At 47.8% G+C, this 20,866-nt stretch overlaps 9 protein-coding genes across 10 annotated transcripts; 5 read left to right on the forward strand and 4 right to left on the reverse strand.

Annotated features, from left to right (window-relative positions):
• Positions 1-26: 26 nt before the first annotated feature.
• Positions 27-1,517, reverse strand: FOXG_13699 (uncharacterized protein). 2 transcript variants are annotated; one of them, XM_018393695.1, is made up of 2 exons: positions 833-1,517; positions 27-757 (listed from the first exon to the last, which is right to left on the reverse strand). In XM_018393695.1, the coding sequence occupies exons 1-2, from the start codon at positions 1,158-1,160 to the stop codon at positions 132-134; spliced, it is 954 nt and encodes a 317-aa protein (XP_018253005.1). In that variant the 5' UTR covers positions 1,161-1,517; the 3' UTR covers positions 27-131. The 2 variants fall into 2 exon arrangements, with proteins under 2 accessions (XP_018253005.1, XP_018253004.1); XM_018393694.1 differs by having other exon boundaries at positions 40-1,517.
• A 764-nt stretch (positions 1,518-2,281) lies between these two features.
• Positions 2,282-4,485, reverse strand: FOXG_21236 (CMGC protein kinase). The gene is made up of 4 exons (XM_018401544.1): positions 4,033-4,485; positions 3,663-3,985; positions 3,259-3,608; positions 2,282-3,212 (listed from the first exon to the last, which is right to left on the reverse strand). Exons 2-4 carry the CDS (start codon positions 3,859-3,861, stop codon positions 2,880-2,882), a joined length of 882 nt encoding a protein of 293 aa, XP_018253006.1. The 5' UTR covers positions 3,862-3,985; positions 4,033-4,485; the 3' UTR covers positions 2,282-2,879.
• On the forward strand, positions 2,376-2,823 carry FOXG_21237 (uncharacterized protein; the record flags this gene model as incomplete). The annotated part of the gene is made up of 2 exons (XM_018401545.1): positions 2,376-2,581; positions 2,639-2,823. Exons 1-2 carry the CDS (start codon positions 2,470-2,472, stop codon positions 2,821-2,823), a joined length of 297 nt encoding a protein of 98 aa, XP_018253007.1. The 5' UTR covers positions 2,376-2,469.
• A 195-nt stretch (positions 4,486-4,680) lies between the features above and the next one.
• FOXG_13700 (uncharacterized protein) lies at positions 4,681-6,732 on the forward strand. Its single transcript, XM_018393696.1, has 4 exons — positions 4,681-4,901; positions 4,970-5,244; positions 5,302-5,373; positions 5,423-6,732. Exons 1-4 carry the CDS (start codon positions 4,841-4,843, stop codon positions 6,452-6,454), a joined length of 1,440 nt encoding a protein of 479 aa, XP_018253008.1. The 5' UTR covers positions 4,681-4,840; the 3' UTR covers positions 6,455-6,732.
• Positions 6,733-6,810: 78 nt separating this feature from the next.
• On the reverse strand, positions 6,811-10,204 carry FOXG_13701 (CMGC protein kinase). Its single transcript, XM_018393697.1, has 6 exons — positions 10,046-10,204; positions 8,408-9,972; positions 8,149-8,352; positions 7,798-8,006; positions 7,406-7,698; positions 6,811-7,352 (listed from the first exon to the last, which is right to left on the reverse strand). The coding sequence occupies exons 2-6, from the start codon at positions 9,722-9,724 to the stop codon at positions 7,000-7,002; spliced, it is 2,376 nt and encodes a 791-aa protein (XP_018253009.1). The 5' UTR covers positions 9,725-9,972; positions 10,046-10,204; the 3' UTR covers positions 6,811-6,999.
• Positions 10,205-11,091: 887 nt separating this feature from the next.
• FOXG_13702 (uncharacterized protein) lies at positions 11,092-12,025 on the forward strand. The gene is made up of 3 exons (XM_018393698.1): positions 11,092-11,365; positions 11,414-11,488; positions 11,541-12,025. The coding sequence occupies exons 1-3, from the start codon at positions 11,218-11,220 to the stop codon at positions 11,846-11,848; spliced, it is 531 nt and encodes a 176-aa protein (XP_018253010.1). The 5' UTR covers positions 11,092-11,217; the 3' UTR covers positions 11,849-12,025.
• A 694-nt stretch (positions 12,026-12,719) lies between these two features.
• FOXG_13703 (uncharacterized protein) lies at positions 12,720-14,609 on the forward strand (the record flags this gene model as incomplete). The annotated part of the gene is made up of 8 exons (XM_018393699.1): positions 12,720-12,736; positions 12,797-12,866; positions 12,918-12,998; positions 13,048-13,404; positions 13,455-13,704; positions 13,755-13,930; positions 13,981-14,417; positions 14,474-14,609. 8 exons carry the CDS (start codon positions 12,720-12,722, stop codon positions 14,607-14,609), a joined length of 1,524 nt encoding a protein of 507 aa, XP_018253011.1.
• A 632-nt stretch (positions 14,610-15,241) lies between these two features.
• FOXG_13704 (uncharacterized protein) lies at positions 15,242-16,365 on the forward strand (the record flags this gene model as incomplete). The annotated part of the gene is made up of 4 exons (XM_018393700.1): positions 15,242-15,485; positions 15,536-15,629; positions 15,682-16,088; positions 16,136-16,365. The coding sequence occupies 4 exons, from the start codon at positions 15,242-15,244 to the stop codon at positions 16,363-16,365; spliced, it is 975 nt and encodes a 324-aa protein (XP_018253012.1).
• A 1,153-nt stretch (positions 16,366-17,518) lies between these two features.
• On the reverse strand, positions 17,519-20,397 carry FOXG_21238 (uncharacterized protein; the record flags this gene model as incomplete). Its single annotated transcript, XM_018401546.1, has 3 exons — positions 17,519-18,031; positions 18,089-18,551; positions 19,505-20,397. The coding sequence occupies 3 exons, from the start codon at positions 20,395-20,397 to the stop codon at positions 17,519-17,521; spliced, it is 1,869 nt and encodes a 622-aa protein (XP_018253013.1).
• Between the last annotated feature and the right edge of the window lie 469 nt (positions 20,398-20,866).

A 20,866-nucleotide genomic window follows, 5' to 3' on the forward strand; every position in this document is an offset into this window, starting at 1 on the left:
AAAGATTACCGCAATAATGCATGTGCGGGTGGTTCGGCATTTGAACGAGATCGACCCCTGTAAATTTAAGGTTTAAAGTGCATTATGTAGAGTAAGTGCCGATAAAAACAAAACACACAGTTCTAGCGCCTTCATCTGCCATAGTCTATTTCTCGTAACACATTATTCAACCTCCAATATCCTTCTGGCCACATAGGTCCTCTAGCTGGAACCTCGCCCCGTAGGATAGAAGCAACAGGAACTTCCACTCCATAAAAATCCTCGTTTGCCTTGTCTCTCGTCGTGATTACAGTCCCATCAATCTGTGCCCCAACATACAAGCCCCTACTCTTCACATAGCTCCATATAGGTTCGTCAACCCCGTTGCTGTTAACCGTCGAATCAACATACACGCCCGTACCAACCGGCCCAGCGGTAACAGCGACCTCGCCACCGAAGGAGACTCTTGGTTTGGTGAATGCGGCTACGGCTTCGGGGGTTCGCAGAACACATACGCAGTCGTATATATCCATGGCAACCATGAAGCCAACGCTGAGGGTGTTGACGGCAAAGGAAGATGGCGGCGACCACGACCCATCAGGCCGCCGCGCTACAACAACGCCAGAACCGCTGCCCCAGGAAAACTGCGCCCCAGACCGGAATGCGGTGAAGATGGCGAGACCTGCCGCGGACTTGAGGACTTGTCGAGGAATTCTGACTATTGCCTTTCGTCTTGATAATGAGTCGTTTGGCGAAGTGGTTGTAAGTGGTGTTCCGTCTGCAACCAGGTTAGCCCATCCCTTGCAACACCTTTCAAGCCTTTCTTCCACCACGCACCATCCAGGATACATACCACAGAAAGATGTTAGTATGCGCGATGCTTTGTCGCACTCTTTGTCTAGAGTGGTAGGCATGAATGCCTCGCATCCGAGCTTGTTCGCGAAGTCATTCACGGGACCAGCAATCTTGGCACTGAGGACGTGAAGACGATTGGCAAAACCCGACTTGCGGTTTATTTGCATCTCTGTGGATTGTTCTTGGGTCGATGTACTGTTGGCGGAATATGGTGGTGGTGGAGGAAAGTGAGTATTCTTGCACTCGTATCCTGTAGGGCGAGTATTGTGGTCTTCATTAACGGGAAGCTCGAACAAGTGATTATTGTTGGATCCCATGGCTGCCATTGGATTTTCAAAAGAGAGTTTGACGTTATTTAATGAGTTCCGGAATCCACCGAGGAGAAAATGCTTGACTTTGTACTGTTGAGCCCGCTAATTTCATGCTATAAGTGCTCAACCACGAAAGGGAAAAGCAATGAAGATAAATATTCGAGTCGGTTAAAGTCGCGTGCGATGCCTTCGCATTCTTTGGGAGCATACCAAATCATCGGGCGCCGCGGGCTCTGCCGAAGCCTGTGCGTACATGGTAGGAGATTTGTGTGTCCGAATGGCCATGTATGAGCCACCGGAGCAGCGCTATGTTTCAAAAAGGGAAAGGACATGACGTCGCCATTCATAAGCCCTGAAACATCAATAATGGTGCTGCTGTCCGCGAACAGATTGTGTAGGGTATAGATTGGCCGGGATCAATATACTTAGGGGGCATCTGGCCACGTCTGGGGTGCCCGCGGGGTCCGAAGGAGCAGCCAGACCCCAACAGAGTACAGGGATTATGACATGGAAAAACTAAGACCCAATTGCTGTGTTATTCTTTGCTTATACTCCAAAACATAATATAATTTGTTTCGCCTGGCTCTCCGGTATATTCAAAGCCACTCACTAATGGTCACTGAGATTGCCTGCGTTTCGTTCTCGTCCACCCAAGCTCTGGCTGTCCAGCATAGTGGTACTTATCGTACCCGGGCTAGTCTATATCCGCCGCTACCAGGGTTAGAAATATATAATTTCAACACCGCAACATCCATCGAGCGCTCGGCTGATACGGTGCTCCAGTCCCTAAGCAATAAATATATAGCGCTGTTCCCTGGGGAAGTGAAAATAAGTTAAGTGGCTTACGCTAGCTACCTTTAAACACTTAGAGGACTTACTTCAGTCAAGAGATTGGCCGGAATTACTATAAAGTGCTTATTCCGAAAGTCAAAGTTGACCTGTTGGCTGGCCCAGGTAGAGAGCGATAGCCAGTAAGACTTTGGACTGAGTAGAAATTGCTTCTTATGCGTTTTTTGCAAATTTCAAAGGTTATTTATCCCGTTTCCATTCGATGGGCTGATCCAGCTCATATCCGCAGCGTCACGGAGTGGCGTCTGCGGCTGAAGAATAATAGGATTCAACAAGCCATAGTACGCAGATAGTAGGATCTAGGCTCGCTAGCCTAGGGTTCTAGATCTCACAAGGCTGAAAAGGTGTTGAAGCCCCTGGCTAGCAGCTGAGTCTGTTTTAAGCTTATAAACCCCCGGGATATCGCCAACGAAACGTCGTTTCAACATCAACTCGAAACCCTCAAACTTAACACATCATTCTACCCCCTCTCAACATGAAGGCTAGCTTTGTCCCGCTCGCTTTCGTTGCCGCCCTCGCTGGCTTTGGAGAGGCGCGAAACTGCACTCCTAAGCTTGACCACTGCGGCCATTTCCTCCTTGACATCGGTAACACTTCCCTCTAAACCCCCAAGCTGGGATGTCTCTGACAAGTCTCTCTTATAGGCAAATACTACTCCACCATCTCTGACGAGCTCACCCGCGCGACCAAAGCAACGTGTTTCAAGAAGAGCCAGATCAACGATGCCCTCTTCTCGTGCGGTCCCAACGGAACTATCAAGTTCAAGAAGTACTGCAAGAGCGGATGCCAGGTCGGAGCTATGGGAAAGCATGACTACTGCTGGACTTAGGAATAAGGCCTCTTTCATTTGCTGAAGATTGAAAGTCGTAGCCTTTTTTGAAGTAGTTATTGAAACCAAGAATCAGCTAGAAGCTCGCTTGGTGTAGCCCGAGTTGATGGTTCAAATCTCATCAGTCGAGCAATCAACTTTGCTACGGCCCTTATCTCACGCCTTGTGAACTCTAGGGGTTTGTCATTGTCGAAATAAACTTCTTCCATCCAACTTTGCAACGTCCAATCATCCTTTTCCTGTGACGCCTCCCTTTTCGTTTCTTGCCATTTCACTTGCCATCTTGATGGCAGCTCATCGTCTATAAGCTCTATCATTTGTTGAACCAACATTGGGGGAGTTAACATGACAACGTCAAACGGGGGCTGTCCAGTCACCAGCTCAAAGATCTGTGCCTGTTAGCAGATGCAATCTTCGTTATCAGGTGGTGATTACCAGACATCCTGTGCTCCATAAGTCTACTCGGTTATTGAGTCGGTCTCCAAACACAATCTCTGGTGCGCGTACTGGTAGCGCGGTATGTAATGTATTGAGCGTATCGTGGTTGAAGAAAGCTTCACCAAAGTCAATTATCTTGATAGATGGCGACGAGAGCAGACGTTGGACGTCCTTGTGTCTGAAAGATGAAGGTCGGACGATACATGTTGGTATATTGGATGACAAGGGCTTGCCGTCTCGCCTGGTGACTAAGCCCATCTCAGGGTCACCAAGCCTAGCAATTAAATCTCTTTCGCTTAGCAAATGCAGCTCCGGAATCTCCAGAGCAATATTCCTAGTGTGAAGGTCTGTGAGCAAATTCAGCATTGCCGCTGTCACGAACTGAAACATGGTTCTCTTACCACCATGCCCGATGCCGTTGGAAGCAAGATAATCGATCCCTTGCAATACCTGTCTCGAGATCGACTTTGCAGCGTGAGACGGCTGTCTGTCACCTCTGCAGTGGCTATCAATGATGTCTGCAATATTGGGCCCAACGAGATCCAATACTAAACAATCGTGTGAGCCATTGGGGCCAATAAGAGTGAGTTGATCCCACATTTGGTTCACGTAACACGACCCCTCGTGATTTCTTGGTGAAGCAGCAAGGCTTTGGAATATTTCGGTATCTCGACTTCTTCTCGCTTCGGCAACTGTGATCTTGAGTGCAACATAGCGATCATGCCTGGCAAATAATCAGTAAGAAACAGCATTTTCGTTACACAAACATACGTCTGGTCCTTGGCGGCCCAAGTGGTCGAATAGCTGCCCCAGCCAAACTTATGAAGGACTTTATACCGCCCATCGCTGAGGGAATCGCCTAATGCAACGGGATGGTAGCCACCTGGTCAATAGCGGTGCATTGGTTCAGCGTCAACATCACATCTGTACTCTTGTGCTGGTGTTTGGCCGCCGTGATATTGACGTACGTAAGTAGGAAAGAAGGCAACAGCAATTGATGGAACCGAGATCCGTATCCGCACCGCCCTCAAAAGGTTCGCACTAACCATCGCCGTTACCGATCTCAATGTCTCTTCCACTGCATCCAAGATGATCAGCGAAGCCTGGAAGCTTCGAAACGTCGAATCATCTTGTCGCTCCAGGTTAAGTTTGTAGTGACGATCGGATGATGCGGCACATTTAATCCCTGTCGCCCAGTCCGCAACCCGATATTTTTAGAACCTCGCCCAAAAATAAGGTTGCAGCTCAAATAACGGATCAAAAGCTTGGCAGAATGCTTAATCTGATCAAGAATCATCGATAGAAATGTTTTATCTGTAATTCATGACGCTGATCCAGCTGGCCTAGGGGTAAGTGAACAGGATATTCACCCCTGTACGAGGTGACAGCGAAGCACAAATGACGTCAGGGCGTGGTCTAGAGCTCTAGGTCCTGCATCAGAGCTCAACTGTCGGGCCATTCACCTCCCAAACCCCGCAGAACTTCACCTTCAGCTGCATCGTCATCATTATTTATACGACACATTCCTCTCTTGGCTTTCAATTCTTTTCTTCCCTTCTCTCTCATTTCACCCGCCAAGATGGATAACATGGCTTCTCTCAAAGATACTCTTACCGCCTCTGGAGGCGCGGAATCTGCCGGTGAGTACTCCCCTCTCACCCTAAACACTCCACATAACGTCTCCAATCATCGCGCTTACTTTCTCTAGGATTCCTCAACGACATCATCGCCCAGCTATGGCCCAACATCAACGTCGCAGGCGGCAAGATCATCAAAGATGTCGTCGAACCCATGCTTGACCAGATGCTTCCAGGCCCTCTCGCAAACCTCCGCTTCGTCAAGCTGGACTTTGGACCTACACCCATCAGATTCTCAAATGTTGACGTGCACAAGACCGAACTCGAGGGCATCAAACTTGATATGGACTTGGATTGGGATGGCAAGTGCGATTTCGAGCTTGATGCGTCGATGGTGCCCAAGATTGTAAGCTCCGCTTTGCCTAGCCTCAGTATTACGTCTTGCTGATTATTGGTCTTACAGGGTATCGAGCATGTGAAGATGAGGGGACGACTCTCCATTCTGCTTTGTCCTTTGACAAACGTTATCCCACTGGTATGAAACTACAATTGAATCGATATCTCAGCACTAACAACATCCAAAGATCGGAGCTGCTCAGGTGGCTTTCATCAACCCCCCCGAGCTATCTCTCGACTTTACCGACGCCGCTAATATCGCCGACTTCTCCTTGATCGACAAGACCGTCCGCAAGGTCATTCTCAACATCATTTCCTCCATGGCCGTCCTCCCCAACCGCTTCCTCATCAAGCTCGACTCCTCTAACGATTACTTCAAGACCTTCCAGCCCCACCACGGTGTTCTTCGCCTTACCATTGATAACGCAACTGAGATTACGGGCGAGAAGAAGAGCGGCGCCAAGAGACTACTCCAGAAGCTTGTCAAGGATATTCCCGACTGCTACTGTGATGTCAACGTCGGTGCTGAGGGAGAGTGGCGAACTTCGACTATTAAGAATAAACACGACCCTCAGTGGAACGAGACTCACGACTTCCTTGTTACAGATTACGAACAGCGCATTACCATCGATTTGAACGATGAGGACTTGGGCGGTGACGACGATATTGGTATTGCTACGACAACTGTCAAGCAACTGCTCTTGAACGGCGGTAGCCAAACCCTCACCCTGTCGCACAAGGGCCAGCCTCTTGAGACCAAGGTGACTATCCACGGCAAGTTCTTCAACTTTGTCGGCGAATCCAACAGCATTTCAGCCAGTAGCCAGAACGAAGGCGAGATCTGCGGTCTCGCTACCGTCCTCATCGCCAGCGTTAATGGTCTAAACGGCCAACGCGACGAGCTCAAGCCCAGCGTCAAGGTGACCTGGGGCGACAAGGAATTTGTCACTCCCGTCAAGAGCTATAGCCCTGGAACGGATATCTTCAACCCATCTTTCGACACAGCTTTCCGGTTCCCTATTACCGCGGAACAGCTTTCTAACCCGCACAGCTTCAAGCTTAGCCTGCAGAATGGTACGAGCGAGCAGGGATCTGTCGATATTCCTTTTGATAGTGTGACGGGTGCTAATGGTATGAACCGTGAGGAGGAGTTTGATGTTGGATCTGGTGCTACTATCCGAGCTCGTTTTTCTATCCGTGGATTGCAGCTCGCTGAATGATTGGGGGCGAAAAGTGTGGACGATGTTCCTGAAGCATGATGCGATACGCATGCCTAGTATGAATTATCAAACAATAAATAATTGATTCTTTCAATTATTGATCAAGCACAGTATAGAGAAACAAGGAAAGTGATAAAGTATAACGCGCCTCGCCTCAAGACTGCCCCAGATACACTCACTACCTAGTTGATCTTACAGTTTAAGGTCGCGCATTATGTCTAAGCCTAAAATATGCATGTGTTCAGTAATCTTTATTTACTTTTATAGCGATTTACCTCATCTCTTATCATATTGGAGGAGATTAGCTCTTTACATACTGTACTTATCCTAAAGCTTAATGCTTATAGTCCATTCTCCTCAGATTTTAGTCAAATCAAACTTTAAATTGCTGTCTAAAAGAGTGGAATCTGGCCATTTAATGACAGACTGAAGCCAGTATAAATCTCAAAGTCACTTATAACACGATCAAACACCTCATAACCTTCCCACATACCATCAAGGAAGCCGAGATCCCCAACCATAATTCTGGAGATCATCCGACCCTTTCAATGTTCCTCATCATCTGCATATCTGGCCAGCAGCTGAATTGGGCCGAAAAGATCAGATGAGCCACTGAGATCTGAGGGGGCACTGTTTCCGGCCTTCTCGTGATCTGCATCAGTTGGAATTCCGTAGGCACGAACAGGCTCTCGCATGGTCTCATCAAAGGTCTCAAGGTCCTTGACCTGCAGCTCGAGAAGTTTTGCAGCTGCCTCGAGTGTGACGCTGATGCCCATTTTCGCTAATTTGGCGGCATACTCTTCGGCACCACGGTTGCGGAGATAGTCTTTGTACTGAGATATTCCGTTCGAGCTTGTTGAGTTTAAGGTACTGAGGGAGGTGGTGTTGGATTCGTGATCTTGATCTTCTGGTTAGCCTGAAATCACTGAGGGATCAACTCCAAGCGCTTACATGGTGAGACATTCTCCAGCATCCGATTGAAGCTCGGAAATGCGATCCGGTAGATATCGAACCATCGGTCCTCTTCACTTTCTTTCGATGACTTCCTCTTGAGGGAACGGAGTCGAGCAGCTTGCTCTCTACTCAACATGCCGTAAATTGCCTCTGGCTTCCTTTTAGGGCATGGTGTCTCTTGATGTTGATGAGCCAGGAGGAGCTCGTCTGTTTCGAAGCTGGTGTCACATCGGCGGCAAATATGTTTGCCTCTGTACTTCTTTGGAAGGTGGCAGCGGAAGAGATGCTCCCTACTCTAAAGTTAGCTTATCTTTCCTAAGCTTAGGTACTTATGCAGCTTTATGTAAATTTAGGTGAACTTAGAAGAACTTAGGAAAGTTTATACATACTTGACTTTGTTGACATCAATCCACCCTGGACCTTCACAAGCTCGATGGTGAACGGAGACCAGTATACCTGCCTTGTGAAAGGGGCATGCAAAGCGAGGTTTCAGACTGATTTGGGCGTCACTGAGACTCTGGGTTGTTGTGTTGGTATAATAATTCGCATCGACCGTGTTATCGAGTCGTCGTCGACTGGCATGCTGAGTGTGGTGGACCTGGGATCGCGAAGTCGTTAGCGAAATACTCCTTGTCGAATAATACGGAGTAGCCATATAAGAAAAAGCCTAGCTATATATGCGTGAGTTCTTTGAATTCACACAATTTTCTGCGTCAAGGAACTTGAAGTGGCTGTCGTACCATTTCTTCATCACTGTTGCCGCGAGATTCAGAATAAGCTGGGTCGTTCTCCAACTTGATGCACATTCGGGTCAGGGCGTCGAGGATCTCCCGAGCTGACATTCTCTCACTCATGTTGACTTTGAGCATCCCTTCCAGGACGATATAGAGCATGTCATCCATGAAGAGGGACGATCGAGAGCTCCTACGAAGGGATATGATCAGCTATTGATTAAGGTTAGTGCTTACGAAGACGAGAACAAAGGAATGGAGGACTTACTCTTTGGATCTCAGGCTTGAGTTTCGCCGAAAGCCCACCTCTCTTGTTGAAGTCGTACTTCACATAAAAGAAAGCATCTCGATTAGAACTGTTGCTTTCTTCATCAAGTCGAGCGTCGATCAGCTTCGCGATACCGGCTTTGCCATCGTAGAACCAAGCGATGGCTTCTGCAAAGACACAGCCAAGACTCCAGATATCGTAGGCCTGTGTAATGCCCACATTCGTGGTATCGATCTCCGGGGCGCGATAGGCTGGCGTGTGTTTGAGGCCCTTGGGGATATCTCTCTCTTCGGGAGTGCAAAAGTATGAAGATCCGAAGTCCGAAAGAGCGAATCCTGGCCATCTATCATTATCATTGGAGCCAAAGCAGAGGATATTCTCTGGCTTGATATCACCATGGACCCCCTGAACGTCTCTAGCTTGGCCTTTCTGTCCATGGATAGTAGATACAGCATCTGCAAGCCCTCTCATCTGCCAACCGAACCATCCAAGACTGCGCTTGTCATTGCTTGGTCTAGGCTGTGTTCTCCAATAAGTGGCGAGATCGCAATTCGCAGAAGGAAAGACAAAATGATATTTACCCTCCATTCTGTAGGTCGCGAAAAGGGGGACAATGTGGGGATGGGGGTTTTGGGCAAGACTCATTCTTCGATAAGCGTCTCGCTCGCGAGCGTAGTCCTGAGAACTTTCACTGTAGATCTTCTTTACAGCGAATGCGACTTCTTTTCTGCTTTCTCCCCCATAGTCGGGAATGTGGCTCAGGTGGATTCCAACTCGAAACACCTGCGACGTCCCTCCGGGCTTTATAGCTTCAACGTCGTCGAATATGGGCCTGGAAGAGTTTCCGAAATCGTAGAATGGCGGATCAAGCGCGTAGTGATCAGCTCCCTCAAAAGTGTCTAAAAGACCAACGAAAGTTGCAGTTTCCTGCGACACTTGTACGAGCTCTCTCGATCGCGCAGAAGTTGTCTTGCTAGAATAATTTGGCCGACGAGTTCCCCAAGTTGCCGCTCTAGACGAAGTTGTGCCAGTATCGTGCAAAACCCTGCCAAGCAACTGCCTAGTACTACCGACGTCTTCAATGGCTCTCTTTGTGGCGAGATCGATGGTTTCTCCCAGGTCCTTAGGCATGATTCCATTGACCTTGGGGAGCTTTGTACGAATCCTGTCGATGACATCTTCAAGCTTTCCCAAAGAGCGAAGATAATTCTCGTGCTCATTGTCCATTCGAAAATGAAGATATTGAACCGCTCTCAGAAGTTCAGTTGAGGAGCTGATAAGGCTCAAGACAGAAGTAACAATACCAATGGCCTCCATGATGCACACCACCTGAACTTAAGGCAAAGGGCGTTTCGAAAAGGAAGTAGTGAAATATCCGTTAACCTACCAAAGGGGGGACGTCTTCAAAAAACGTCTCGGAATGAAGATATTGATCCCAATCAGTATGCCAGTAGTTATCCGAAGCGAACAGTCCCATTGGGGTTCGCTATATGCTGGGTTGGAAGTGCCAACAGCGATTAGGCTTGAATGTGGCTTGATAGCATCACCCAAGGTTTATTTGAGCTCTAGAAGATGGTTACTATGCCCGTGTTGCAAAGGCAAGTGGTGAGGAGAGTATTGGCGAGTATGTGAACTTACTAAATAATGTTCAAATAGTGAGTGGGGAGCTAGCAGCGTTGTTTGTGCTGAACGAGATGAATATCGTGCTTAGGTGGAGTTGGGTGACGTTTAGAGTGCGATGTGGTCAGAAAGAGGATGAAGCTCATCCAGCATCCCGGGAGGATTTTTATGAGAAATGAAAGACAAAGATGCGACATTCTGTTCTGGAAAATGGCATCTGGGATATCAGCAAGATGGTTTAGCGCGTTTGAGTTCTACGCATATGCGTGGATCTCGACACATCTTACTGGCTGAATGGTGTTGTGGCTTGGCCATTTTCAACCCCCATGTAACTTCTAGCCTAAATCTATCTTCAGTCCGAAGCCGGTCTAGGATCGACGTCATTTACCCTTCCTCCTTCATGCTCAAGATCTTTCTAGCCTGTTGTGATGAAATGGCGTGAAGAATGGGCAGCGTCGGAACCACCGGTAATATCGGAATTAGTGTAGAATCGAAGGATGTCTGGTTTTGCATGAGCTGAAGTCGCGCCGCCTTGGCATTATATCTTCATTGGCGGTTGACTTGCCATTATCAACCAGCCCTGCACATCCAAACCCTTGCAAGTTCATGTAGCTCGCTGATCTAGCAGAATTTGCCTTCTCTTTATACATGCTATGTCAACTTCGATTATGACCACCAAGTTCCGTTTCGGTTCTGGTTGCCAGAGATGTTGCTTGGCGTATCACCCATGTAGCGGAATCCATTCCCATTAGACATCAGACCACCATGTGAGGCCCCCAAGCATAAATATAAGGTTAAGGCCCTTCGTGAAGTTTTGAGCGTTCTTATGTATCCTTTTCTATGTCCTCGCAGCTATCCAGCAAGGTTACACTTCGTCATGGCTATTCAGCATCCAGCAGCTAGAGATGATCAGTTCCAGGCTCATGCTATCGGTCACAGACTTCGCCGAGACGTAACGCCCGAGGAATGTTATCAATGCGGTACACCATATCCATAGCCTTGGGGTTCCGTTCACATTACTGACACTTTATAGAATCCGCTTATCAATATGTATGGCAAATGCAACGAAACGAAAAGCTTTGCGCTGACGATGCCTTTTACGACTTATATTCGAGCTGTGTAGGATGCATCGAAGATGATGTCAACTCGGGAAGCCCAAGAGAGTATGTTGAACCAAACTTGGGCCGACCATGGGAACTACATCGGCCACTTCGGCCACTGCTCTTAGCACGAAAACCACTTCGGCTCAGAAAACAGATGGCACACTTATGGATGAAGCGAGCATTACTGGTAGAAATGTGGAGCAGCTGGAGACATCGGTAGCTGGTACCACTAACAGTCAGTTTGAAAGACCTCAACTTGATACATAAAGCTCATAAAGTGTAGCTAATCCCCTAACCACAACGGAATCCGCCCAACCTGAAGATTCAGCCAGTTCGTCAAATATTCCCAAGAAGAATGGTAAGTGAGAGGGATCCAACTGTCTTTTCAAGTCATACTGATATCCAGCAAGGCTCAAGTTCCAGTAAAGCATGGATCGCTGGTGCTGTTGTTCCCTCTGTGCTTTTCGTTACTACGGCTGTTTCATTTGCGATCTGGTGGCAGAGGCGGCGAAACAGAACACCAAAGACCCCCAAAAGTCCTTATGTAGATGATGTGGCGGGGACATCACGTTTTGATAAACCGGAGCTTGATTCTCAAGTTATTCCGCGACCAAGAAGCAAAGAAGAGGCTATAACAAGCACCCGTACCACTGTACTTGACACTGTCGTCTTACCAGTACCCGCTGAGATGCCTGAAAATGGTTTGAACAGAGCATAGTTTCAAGGTGAAGCGAAAGGCGGCACAGGAGAAAACCATGGCTCCGGAGCTTACTACGAGCTTCCAGCCAATGAAGCTACAGTATATAAATTGCCTACGAAACTATAACAATCATGAAAGGGAGTATTACTATTCGGTCTTTAAAATAATTTTTTAAAGACATCAATCTAAATGCACTTCGTCTAGAGTTGTTCTTAGTCAAGATCGAAAGTTTGTCGTGCGCCGTTCGCTTTCAACGCATTCGATATAGATTATAGATAAACATAACCATAATCAATAGGTAAGGCATGCATCGCTTATATAAGTCTGTCCTTTCTAAGCAAGGTCTTTGTTCCATCATTTCCATCGCGAAGGATCGTAATCCTTCCGACCAAGAGCCTGTTTTCCGACTTCCCATGCACCCATGAGAGGGACTATCAACTACAATAGGAAACTCAAGTAGAAAGAATACGACGATATGGAGATTAAATTCAGGTCAGTAATTCTGTTGCTGTCACTCTGCTTCCTATCGGGTAGCTGACTTACGCGTTTCTGTTTCAAGCAGGGAATGTTAAATGAGGGTATTGACTCAGCCACTCCAGTAAATTAAAGGATTCATGTTTATCAAGACAACAGAGCTAAAATTAGGAACAGATCTACCCGATTCGCATAACCGATGCACCAATAGTGTCGCATGTCGCAATTTGATCTTATCTTGAGGTGATGTAAGACACCAACAGACTGAGCACGAAATGAGACTTTGAATATGAAAATCCTTCTCATTTGTTGATTGCTGATTTAACCTGTCCCAAGATATAAAACAAGCAGTTCTAGAATCAACGGAATTCCGCAATTCTCTATAAAAAACTCTCTCCAAACCACAAATTGGAACATGACAACTCAAGAAATGTAAGTTGACCTATTGACCGGAACTATGGAGATCTTTCATCTAACACGGCATGCTTGCAGTAATGTCGATGTGCTCGTCATCGGGGCCGGTCCAACTGGTCTGGGAGCAGCCAAGCGTCTTCAACATCTGGTAAATCTTCCCTTCTTAACGGGTGAGACTTTGTATTGACCCTTCTCGTAGAACAGTGTCGATTGGCTCATCGTTGACTCCAACGAGACACCCGGTGGTCTGGCGTCCACCGACACAACCCCCGAGGGCTTCGTATGTATGCTTCCGCCAGCTGTTGTGGTCTCGTGACTTATTCATCTAGCTCTTCGATGTTGGAGGCCATGTCATCTTCTCCCACTACAAGTACTTCGACGATGTTATCAACGAGGCTCTTCCCAAATCTGATGATTGGTATGAGCACCAGCGTATCTCTTATGTCCGCTATCAAGGTCTTTGGGTCCCATATCCTTTCCAGAACAACATCGCAGTCCTGCCCAAAGAGGAGCAGGCTCGTTGTCTCGGAGATCTCATCGACGCAGCCATTCAAGCCCGCGCGCGTTCACCATCTGACAAACCAGCCAACTTTGACGAGTGGAACATTCGCAACGTTGGCGAGAGGCTGAATGAGATTTTTATGCGTCCTTATAACTTCAAGGTCTGGGCCATTCCTACAACCAAGGTATGTACACATATTGATAACACGTTTCGCATCTTATTTAACTTGCATAGATGAACTCTACTTGGGTTGGGGAACGTGTAGCCGCGCCTAATGTTAAGCTTGTGACTACCAACGCTATTCTGGATAAGGCAGCCGGTGGTTGGGGACCTAATGCAACATTCCGCTTCCCGGCTCGTGGGGGTACGGGAGGAATCTGGACTGCTGTTGCCGATACTCTTGACCAAAGCAAGACTCGTTTTGGAGACCATGGAGCAGGTACAAAGATTGAAGCTGATGCTAAGACGGTCTATCTGAAAGATGGTAAACAGCTTGTCCTCTCGTATTGAGACTTCCTGCTGACAAGAGTACAGGAACCACAGTCAAGTATGGTGCCCTCATCTCGACCATGGCTGTCGATCAGCTCGCAAAGGCTCTGGATGATGCCAGACTTCAAAAGTCACTCAAGCCACTTTACTACTCGTCCACCAATGTGATTGGTGTCGGCATTCGTGGAAAGCGGCCCGATCGTATTGGTGATAGGTGCTGGGTAGGCGGTTATGAGAGACCCATGATGTCTTGAAGCTCACATGGTCACAGCTCTATTTCCCCGAAGACAACGCCCCGTTCTACCGAGCTACCATCTTCTCCAACTACTCCCCCTACAACCAACCTAGCGAAGATGTTAAACTCGCCACGAAGCAGCTTGCCAACGGTGACAAGCCTGCTTCATCGGAACCAGCTTCTGGTCCATACTGGTCAATCATGCTCGAAGTCTCAGAATCTTCGTATAAGCCCGTTAACCAAGCGACTTTGCTCGAAGAGAGTATCCAAGGTTTGATCCACACGGACTTACTCAACCCCGAGGATGAGATTGTCAGCACGTATGTTCGCCGATTCGATCACGGATATCCAACCCCCACTCTTGAACGTGACGCTGCTCTCTCTGAAGCTTTGCCTTATCTATATGACAAGGATATCCTGTCGCGAGGTCGATTTGGAGCTTGGAAGTATGAGGTTGGCAATCAGGACCATAGGTGAGCCACTCATTATCCCAACATTGCAGGATTTGTGAGCTAATAACTTGTCACAGTTTCATGCAAGGTGTCGAGGCTGTTGACAATATTATCTCTGGCGGTCTGGAATTGACCCTCTCGAACCCCGATTTTGTCAACTCTCGGAAGAATACTGAGCGTCGTCTGGCTGGTATCAAGGGTGCTCGGAAGTAGGACTCTTGCTGAAACGTCTGTGTCTGTAGCATCGCGTACGCACAGATCCGTTCTGCATGGTCAAACTGGTATTCTGCTTCTCTCAGCCGATGCTCTTTCTTCTTATACTTCTGTCCTGCAACCTATTATTCGTGGAAAGGGAAATTTCAGTCATCCATTATCTATGTCCGAGTTGTCACCGGTCAATACATTTACATTGCATAAACTCAAAACCTTGACCTTGTTCGAGCTATTATACGACTGGCCTTTGCACTTTTAACCTCGGCACTAAATCGTCTCCTCTGAGTTTTCTCCGACAAGCATAACCAGAATTAGATTTAGGCCCATATTATACCTGTCGTTTGTGGTGGAATTTGTTTTAGCGGTGACATAGCATGAAGATCACCTCGTATGGCTTTTGTGCCAAGCATACCCCTGAGGGTCCGTGAGCGCGACTGAGCGCCTCGCCTCGACTTCAGTATGGGGCCCATGAGCCTGAATCTCGTAAAGATTAAAGAGAAGAGACGAACTGGAAAAAAGATAAAAGGGAACATCTCGCAAGTCTCTATACGCTAGAGAGAATATTATCCTTACTCCTTGGTATTCTCTCGTTAGACACTAAAACTCTGCAGTCGTTTTCACCCCGGTCCAAAATGAAGTTCACGTCCATTCTCGCCCTCGCCGGCGCCATTACCCCAGCTATCGCTGCTCCCGCCAAGTCTGACAAGACTTGCTCGAACCCTGCAAAGAGAATTGAGTGGCGGGAGCTGGATGCTGCTGATCAGCAGGGCTATATCGATGCTGTTGTGTGCCTCAAGACTAAACCCTCTCGCATGGGTCTCAAGTCCAGCTTGTACGATGATTTCCCTCATCTTCACTTCCAGCTCAACTCCTGGAGTAAGTGCCACCTGGCGTGTTTAGTCTAACATTTTATTAATATGATAAAGTTCATGGTGGTTCTCCTTTCCTCCCTTGGCACCGATACTTTGGTGTAGTCTATGAGCGAGCTCTTCGTGACTGCGGCTATGAAGGTCCATACACGTGAGTATCATACAAGTCCATCGCCAAGTAACCTCTGACTGTGAACTATTAGCTACTGGGACTGGACCAAGGATGCAGAGGGACTTCGTCTATCCCCAGTCATGGCATCAAAGAACGGCTTCGGCGGCAACGGAGACGCTGAAAAGAACGAGAAGACTGCCTCGGGAAGTACACTTAAGTGTGTAACCGACGGTCCATTTGCAAAGTTGCGACCCGAGTACCTCGAGACTGAGCCAAGGAAGCTTACCGACGGTGGCCATTGTCTGCATCGTAACTTGCCTGAAGTTGACGAGCCTGATGCTTTCGCAACCATGGCCAAGGTCTTCGGACCCGAAGGAGTTGAGGAAGTCCAAGCGTCTGGCAACTGGAGTCACTACGCCAGGTCTCTGGAGGGTGGGCCGCATGGTAGTATTCACGCTTGTCTCGGCGGAGAGATGAACCCCACCACTTCTCCCAATGGTTAGTGGCTCTCATATGCTATTAGTTCGGCAACTGACATATAATAGAGCCTCTTTTCTTCTTGCACCACGCGCAGATCGATCGTCTCTGGTGGTTGTGGCAGAAGGAGAACTCCGCCAGACTCACTGAGTACAATGGACTTTACAAGAACATCAACCAGACCGAGCAGCACGAAGTCAGCTTGGACGATGTCTTGATGATGGGTGGTATTGACGAGGACCTTACTGTTGGAGATGTTATGGATACCACTAAGGGTCCTTTGTGCTACACCTACTAGGCTATGCCAAAGGATTCCTGGTGAGCCATTGGGGATGCTCGTTCACCAATTCCTCTCGGGCTTAGTGGCCAGGCAGCCAAGCTATGTCAATGAATAAGATTTGATAAGATCAACCACTCTGAGGGATTGGTTGATCACATTGCAATATTTTCACGTCTCTCGGAGACTCATATAGATTACATGATGATAGGTACCAAATAGATCTACTATTCTACACCCTGCATCATCGGGAATTATGCAGGAAGTCTTTACTTTTTTTGTTATCAACTTTCTTTGTTATCAGCTTGCGATACTGTTTGTAACAAATCGGAACTTTGGGAAATAGCTAGTTCAACCTCATTGGCGGACTATAAAATCACTTTCGCGTCCGGATCTGAGCAGCCTATTTGAAAGGGCTACCTTGACTATCATTTCCTATTATAGTTCGTCTGATCTAGCTATACGAGCTGTAGAAGGGACTTTGGGAGCAGAGAACCGCACAGGCCCTACATACGATGGCTGTTCTCACGCTTTGATTGGACAACAGAGGGAGAGTGATTACTTTAGGTTGTCTTTGCTAGGAAGGAGAAGTTATAGGTGATGAATACATCTCAGCCCAATTTTTAAATAAACTTGTCCAGATTCCTTGCTCCCAAGCCCAGACAACTCACAAGACTTGTTGGGACAAAATACCCACAGCGCTATAAATAAACGGCCGGTGGTTATAACAGCCTTTTGACGGTGTTAATTCCGAGGCTTCGTCCACATTTCGGATTTATGTTCCAAAGTGAGGAAGGCGACTGAATAGAGACTAACTTGAGACGTGCTAGGGTGTTTCATGGTTCTCGCTTGCGGTCATCCCGTGGGATATTTTTAGAATTTCGGCCAACTTCGATGTTACTCGAGAATATAGATCTTTGGGTATTATTTCGCAGGACATTAGGCTAGCTGATACATCAAAGGCTCGTCTATTATATTTAATTACTTATTAATGTATTAAGCCTATACCTTTTACAAGTCTAACATAGCGTGCTCCTAATGTAATTGCTGTTTGAAGCATTTGACCTTGCAGAGTTTTCATCCACAGGACTCAAGTTCAGCAGCCTCCGTTCTAGGTTTCCTCATATCTCCATTTCTCTGTACCAGCTGCTCATTTCTTAAAAATTGGATAGTATCAGCTATCCAGGTCTCGAACGCTCGGTACGCTCTTATACTCAAAATTTATATCGTTATGAAGCTCAAAGTCTTTGGCACTTCCATGAGGATCCCAAGCTTCTTCGTGCTTCCCCAGATGTTCTTTCAACCCTCCATAGAAGTTTCTCAAGCATAATATGGCGAATATAGTCGTCATGAAGATGCTCAAAACACTCATGCAACCGAAGGCGGTGAACGAGTTGATTGAACCTCCGCTCCTCCTCCTACTGTCCAACTGTGCATCTATTACCAGGTAAAGCAAGTAGCCAAGCATTGCAAGATACATGGCTATAGAGAAACACATGCCGATGCGGTTCTCTGACTTGCTGAACATTATGGACGCGGAGATGATGGCGACTGCAACACCAAGAAGAACGAGATTGACTATGAAATAAGTGCCCCCATTGCGCATCCCTCCGAGAACGGGGAAGCAGAAAATCAGCACAAAGCAGACAATGAAGTAAATGTCCATTTTGGCGAGCATGACAAAGATCTGTACAACCAGGTTAGCTACGTCCCATCCCAGAGATGGGTATATGGGTCAACATACATGGTGGGTAATTCGAATCTTTCTCATCCTCGCATCTGCGCCTACATTGCGATATGACTGCCATGAGAAGTATTGCTTCAGATACCAAGCACTGATAGGTAGAATCAAGGTGCAGACGGCGACAATGATAGGAATAACCAGTAGAATCTTGCCAATGACGGGCCAAATATCCATGTCAGTATTGACCAAACGATCACCGTTAGCGTCTGTTGAGGTCTTCAATGAATCGATAGCCTCCTCGATATCCCGTCGCTGGAAAATGGCAAGGGGTAAAAAGCCCGCGTTGACCACGCACGCGAGCATGGCTTGGGCTGTACTCCTTAACCTGATGGCATCCCACATGAATAACAAATGGAAAATGAAGCCAAAAATAAAGATGGCAAAATTAGTTGGAATGCTGTACCCTCGAGGGACTTGGATTACTGTAGGTCTAGCGTATTCCTGCCATTGTAAAAGGACAACACTGCAATTCGAGGTTAGCGGTGAAAACAGCGACAAAAATGTGAGCCTTGCCTCTGAAGAAGGGTCACGGTGATACCCTGAAATAGACCGATGGATAGAAAGGCCGCTGCGGCTGGCGCTGTGTGTATCTTGTTGAGGACAGCAGACATTGTGTCTGCGCGTATGTTTACCAAAACTCGTATTTCCTGATATGATTTTCGGTGTCAAAAATAAATTTAATGATTGAGCGTTGAATGATTGTCCGGCATTGATGGGAATTTTAATTGCCGACCCTAAGCTCAGGGGCGCTCTCGGACCTTTAGCTTTAGGGGAGCGGGTCTGCCAAGGCTGCGAGATCCCGTATTTTCAGTATTGGATGAAACTCTCTGGAAGAATTATACTGGGCTTGTGGAGAAGAATGTCAGCAGAGTTTATCATCGTGCCCACTGTTCAGCCCAACGTTTTCCAGCATCTTGGGTGATGGATGATTTGGGCGTCGATCTGTGTAGGATTCTAGTTAGCGACAACTCATCTCGACAGCCCTATCTTCAGCTGAGCGCCAATGAGAAGCATGGCTTCAGCGCAAGGACCTTTGGGTCGCGTGAGCGGCAGGGAAATCATCTCTAAACTCTATGGATCAATTAGAAATTCAGTGGGAACTGTCCGGCAAAGGAAAAGGGCCATGAAAACAGCGGAACAGCAACTCAACAGCTAGACACTTGGCGGTTTCAAACGGGGCTAAGCGACGTCTTTGTGACGTCGATCAAACGTATCTTGAAAATGTGAAATTTTTATTATTTTTATATGACTAACAATAACCCGCTGTTGCAATCGCTCACTCGAAAACTTTACCACGCGATCCTTGCCACAAAGGACTTGGGATACGTCCTCACGATGAACTTCCTGATCTCATCGACCAAAAGAATACCCAGTCCAAGAGGAATAGGAATGAGCCAGAACTCAATTGGCACAGACTCAGTGTCGAAGAGGTTCTGAATGCCGGGGACCTCGGTGACGAAGATGGCGATGCACAAACTGATTAGCATGCTGAGGATCAACCATGGGTTGCGGTGAGCTTTGCTGAGAGGGTTGGCTTGGAAAATACTCAAGCGGCGGTTTCGCACGGCAAGGATGTTGCCCCATTGGAGGAAGACAAGAGTGACGAAGTAGACACACTGTCCAGTGTTGTTGAACTTGGTGAGCTCAGCCGCAGTGTAGCCGCGATATCCCTCAGTGTAACCCTCGAAGAGGAAGAAGAGCTCTGAGACGGGCATCTTGGCGTACTTCCACATGTAAAAGAAGAACATGGAATGCGCGGTGATGGTCTCCATGAAACCGGTGAAGAGGTAAGCTTGGGTGTAGATCTTGGCGTTGATGAGGTGATCGCGCTTGTGGTTGCGGGGAGGAAGAGAGAGAAGATCGAATTCTTCCTTCTCCATGATGAGAGAGAGACTGAGGAAGAGATCGGTGAAGACACAGATGATGATCATGAGGAATGCGCTGAGGGGGAGGGGAACACCGAACCAGACGTTGAGAATGACGGGCCAGATCTCGGACCAACTACCGGCGGGGAGGAGGTATGAGATGACCTTTTGGAGGTTCTGGAAGACGAGACGACCGAGGCGCATGGCGTCGATGATGGAGTCAAAGCGATCGAGGAGGACAAGGTCAGAAGCTTCAATGGCGACGTCGCTACCTGTGACGATAGCGACACCAACATCAGCGGCGCGAAGGGCGGGAGCATCGTTGACACGATCGCCAGTAACAGCGACAACGTTATCACGCTCTCTAAGCTCAGTAACGATACGCAGTTTCTGCTCAGGGTGTAGTTCGCGCGAAGACAATCTCCTCATAGGCACAGACAACATCCCAGTCCTCTTGACTCAATCGGCTGAGGTTTGCACCTTTCAAGAAGCATAGTGCGCTTGATGATCTTCGGCGCGATCGCCTTTCTTGGCCTTGGGGCTTTGGGCCTTCTGGCTCTCAGTGATCTGGATGCCCGGTTTAAAAAGTATCATAGTTTTTCGTGATTCTTGTTGCCGGGAGGGAAAAACCAGAGGTGGGAGGAATGGAAAGGGCGGTTGAGGGCCTAAGCAACCGAGTGCAAATAATGAAAGGGGGACCCCTCACTGCTCCCTTTCCTCATCCGCACCAGGAACTCCGGGGAGGGGAGGGGGCGGGGGAGCCGGGGGTATCATGGGAGGGGATGAACTGCAAACAAAATAGGGGGGTCCCGCCTCCTGGTCCGGGTTTTTTCAGGCGGGAGCGCCGGGGGGGAGAAGAATTTTTGGGCCAAAAAAGAGGAAAAAGCTCGGGCGGTAAATGTATTGTGTTGTT

Source organism: Fusarium oxysporum, chromosome 10 (assembly GCF_000149955.1).
Source record: "Fusarium oxysporum f. sp. lycopersici 4287 chromosome 10, whole genome shotgun sequence".
Taxonomy (NCBI): Eukaryota; Fungi; Ascomycota; class Sordariomycetes; order Hypocreales; family Nectriaceae; genus Fusarium; species Fusarium oxysporum.

Coding starts and splice junctions, on each gene's coding strand:
- FOXG_13701 (XM_018393697.1), bottom strand. CDS start 9,724: ATGGAGGCCATTGGTATTGTTACTTCTGTCTTGAGCCTTATCAGCTCC. Junction 8,353..8,407: donor TCAAGCCTGAGATCCAAAGA/GTAAGTCCTCCA, acceptor CTTAATCAATAG/CTGATCATATCCCTTCGTAG. Junction 7,699..7,797: donor ATTGATGTCAACAAAGTCAA/GTATGTATAAAC, acceptor ACTTTAGAGTAG/GGAGCATCTCTTCCGCTGCC.
- FOXG_21236 (XM_018401544.1), bottom strand. CDS start 3,861: ATGTGGGATCAACTCACTCTTATTGGCCCCAATGGCTCACACGATTGT. Junction 3,609..3,662: donor CAACGGCATCGGGCATGGTG/GTAAGAGAACCA, acceptor ATTTGCTCACAG/ACCTTCACACTAGGAATATT. Junction 3,213..3,258: donor TATGGAGCACAGGATGTCTG/GTAATCACCACC, acceptor TAACAGGCACAG/ATCTTTGAGCTGGTGACTGG.
- FOXG_13702 (XM_018393698.1), top strand. CDS start 11,218: ATGGGAACTACATCGGCCACTTCGGCCACTGCTCTTAGCACGAAAACC. Junction 11,366..11,413: donor GGTAGCTGGTACCACTAACA/GTCAGTTTGAAA, acceptor CATAAAGTGTAG/CTAATCCCCTAACCACAACG. Junction 11,489..11,540: donor AAATATTCCCAAGAAGAATG/GTAAGTGAGAGG, acceptor ATATCCAGCAAG/GCTCAAGTTCCAGTAAAGCA.
- FOXG_13699 (XM_018393694.1), bottom strand. CDS start 1,160: ATGGCAGCCATGGGATCCAACAATAATCACTTGTTCGAGCTTCCCGTT.
- FOXG_13700 (XM_018393696.1), top strand. CDS start 4,841: ATGGATAACATGGCTTCTCTCAAAGATACTCTTACCGCCTCTGGAGGC. Junction 4,902..4,969: donor TGGAGGCGCGGAATCTGCCG/GTGAGTACTCCC, acceptor TACTTTCTCTAG/GATTCCTCAACGACATCATC. Junction 5,245..5,301: donor CGTCGATGGTGCCCAAGATT/GTAAGCTCCGCT, acceptor TTGGTCTTACAG/GGTATCGAGCATGTGAAGAT.